The sequence below is a fragment of the Adiantum capillus-veneris genome, chromosome 3 (assembly GCF_014529385.1).
Source record: "Adiantum capillus-veneris isolate H3 chromosome 3, ASM1452938v2, whole genome shotgun sequence".
Classification (NCBI taxonomy): domain Eukaryota; kingdom Viridiplantae; phylum Streptophyta; class Polypodiopsida; order Polypodiales; family Pteridaceae; genus Adiantum; species Adiantum capillus-veneris.
This window is the reverse complement of record NC_140933.1, coordinates 49,594,660-49,597,653: the sequence shown is the minus strand read 5'-3', so window position 1 is coordinate 49,597,653 and position 2,994 is coordinate 49,594,660. Positions and strand designations below refer to the sequence as shown.

The window sequence follows — 2,994 nt, the reverse complement described above, 5'->3', positions numbered from 1 at the left end:
TATATGCAATGACCACCACTTCTTTGTTAAATTTTTGAAAAGCACCTACAACCTTTATCCTCAACAATACGCAAATTCTTCGAAGAAAGGGCCAATGCTTCCCTCCTTGTTAGGACATATTCAATTAAACTGAGCCATGATACAAAAGCCACGAGGAAGGAATTCCCTGCTTCAAATTAGGAAAGTTAAGGAGCAACAATCTGTCTTGATACATCTTGCACATTTGTCCCGTTAAACTTCCTCCATCAGAATAGTATGGCCAAATAGAAAGAGCTACATTTGGAAAAATATATACAGAGCTCGATATGTGCACATAAAGCTCTTCATCATTAAATTTTACAAGGTACCTCTTCCTGGTTCAGAAATGATGACTAAATTTTGAGGGAGGTTGGTTTGGGTGTGAGTGAATCACGAGGAATCTGTCATCCGATCCCCCCACATCTGCCCAGGTGTAGAAAACTTGGAAAATTCCAAAAGCAGCAAACATGTATTTTAACAAAGAGCTAGAATTAGGCAGTGTAGAATAAGACCCAAAGCTCAGGAGGTTGAAAGGAAAGCAAGCCCTATAATTAAAGGCCACACATTCTTACTACTTTTTTAAAAGGCGACTATCCTCATCTATTACCTAGAATCCACTAAGCGTAACTAGCCTTAAAGCAGATGAAAACATAAAACAACCACAGAACTTGGGGTAAAGGTAAGCCCTTTTCCTTGCAAACAGGTAAACCTTTTACCTTGCAAAGAACAAAAAATTGGGGGCGAACTGACCTCTGGCTGTTCCTTCACCGTTAAGCACTAATCAGACTTTAGATAAAGCATGCTCACAACCACTACAGTAAGCTGTTCTGAGGAGAAGATGATCCAACTGAAACATGAAAGAATAACTTGCATTGCACACGTTTAGTACAGTGTTGAAACAGATGAAAGCCCACCTGATTAGGATAATCATCAAATCTGTACTTTATCATTTCTATTGATCAAGTTCCACAACACCCCTCTAGCTCAACAAACCCCTTGCAATCTTTCGTAGATTCTGCCCAATCCAAGGCTATTCCATTTGTATCTTCACAAGCTTTGATCACATTAGTTGAGATTGCATCCTTGAAAAAATTAAGTATATGCAAACTGGCGAGCGTTAGAGAATATACATGATTCTGCATCCACATTTATCTAACCATGCCAAAGACTGGCAGAGCCATTCTATCAACATGCTCAAACCAGGTTGGAGGGCAATGCAAGGGGTCAAGTCCCTTTTCAAATCCTTGCCTTGTAAAGGACATCTAGGCCAGCGACGGCCATACCTGAACTACGTGATACAGTAAAATTGGATGCACTTAAATCATACCTTCAATGTGTAAAGGATGCGAAAATTTCTATTCAAACAGTGCCTTGGAGTAGATGAACAAAGATGGCCAAGCCCTTTGAGCCAGCAGAATCAAAGACCCATCATAATGGAGCTCATGGACCTGTAAACAGAAAAATAAAGGCGCATAAGGGACTCCTAAAATCTCAGACCCAAGTAATCAAATCCTCTAGACTTCAAGGAAATGTTGAATATTGTATAGCTGTTAGTGTTGGGTGTATTCTCACTAAGAGGAAAATGTTAACGACTCTTATTAGCAGCTCCTGTTTGCATAAACCTACCAAGCTGTGTGTCTCACGTCTGAGGTCGTCCACTGCCATCTTTACAGTATCCCTTCATAAGTGCACAAATATCATTTTTCCTGCCTTAAAGGAAAGGTTGCTAGCAATACCCCAAAACTTACCCTGCCTCTAAGCCAAATTTGTACCATGCCAAAAGATGCCGCGGAAAGATAACACGATGCCCTTATCACTAATTAGCAAGGATACACCCTTGTGCAAATTAACAATGAATTTTCTCTCTCTCTCTCTCTCTCTCTCTCTCTCTCTCTCTCTCTCTCTCTCTCTCTCTCTCTCTCTCTCTCTCTCTCTCTCTCACACACACACACACACACACAAGCGTATCAGACATTATCACAATAAGAACCCATGTAAGCAACGGACCTGAACCTGGCAGAGGCCAGGCCCTTGTAGCTGCACTGGACGATTGTGACATGCCAAAGTCTGGGTCGAGTGCGCGTGGAATGCCATGCACAACAACCTGATCATCGAAGTAGAGATCTGGGGCAACAATCTCCTGTTCATCAACAAGCATGTCTTGATCTGTTCGGCTAACACTGATTGCACGACCAGGGAGCAAGGTTGGTAGCGCCAATGGCGATGTTTGCAGAGAAAGGAGGTCTTTGTAGAAATGACGAGAATCTGCGATGTGGTAGGTGACTGTGTCACGGGCCTGTGAGGAGGGAAAAGCCATGGCGATGGATTGGTTGAGGGGCAAGAAGATTGTTGCCGACGAGGGCAGGTTTGCGTGGTTGGTGAGGAGGATTAGGTTAACCAGAAGAATCTGTGCAGGCGGCATGGAAGGGGTCGTCATGGGCAGGAACGGCAATGGCGATGAGGTGGTCCATCCTATAAGACTGCTCACCATAGTGATGACGACGAAGACTCCGCCGAAGGAAGTTCGCCATCGCCCTCGAGCTCTCGCGAGTCTCGTGCACATCACCTTGTTAGGGGGAATTTCTTGATTTGAATCTTGTGTGCCAATAATAATGTGCCAATAAGCCCCCACACTAAATCACACGGATCCTGGGTTAGCAGCACAAGTGAGGAAAATCACTCGCCGATTCTAGGCTGGATTTTGTGGGTATTAAGGCTGGGTTCACACGAACCCGGCGGCAAACTCTGCAAATATTTTCTGCCTCCGTCCTCACGTTCACATAGAACGGCAGCTTAGCTTTACATAAACAATGGCACGATAATAGATACGCAATGGCGAGTAGCCTAGCGGGTGTGTCATTGGTTGCAGGCCTGACGTGCGCAGATCAACTCACAATGTCCGCGTTTTGCACCGAAAAGGAGCCTGGCAACTGCAGATCTTCCGAGGGGGGGGCTCGCCCAAGAGGTGGCGGGTCC

At 44.6% G+C, this 2,994-nt stretch overlaps 1 protein-coding gene across 1 annotated transcript; it reads right to left on the bottom strand.

The window, feature by feature from the left end:
• Positions 1-256: 256 nt before the first annotated feature.
• LOC147460890 (putative fasciclin-like arabinogalactan protein 20) lies at positions 257-2,616 on the bottom strand. Its single transcript, XM_086508590.1, has 2 exons — positions 2,026-2,616; positions 257-1,466 (listed from the first exon to the last, which is right to left on the bottom strand). The coding sequence occupies exons 1-2, from the start codon at positions 2,579-2,581 to the stop codon at positions 1,459-1,461; spliced, it is 564 nt and encodes a 187-aa protein (XP_086364716.1). The 5' UTR covers positions 2,582-2,616; the 3' UTR covers positions 257-1,458.
• Positions 2,617-2,994: the final 378 nt, after the last annotated feature.

What these genes read in the sequence shown, in the direction of transcription:
- LOC147460890 (XM_086508590.1), bottom strand. Translation starts at nt 2,581, where the DNA reads ATGTGCACGAGACTCGCGAGAGCTCGAGGGCGATGGCGAACTTCCTTC.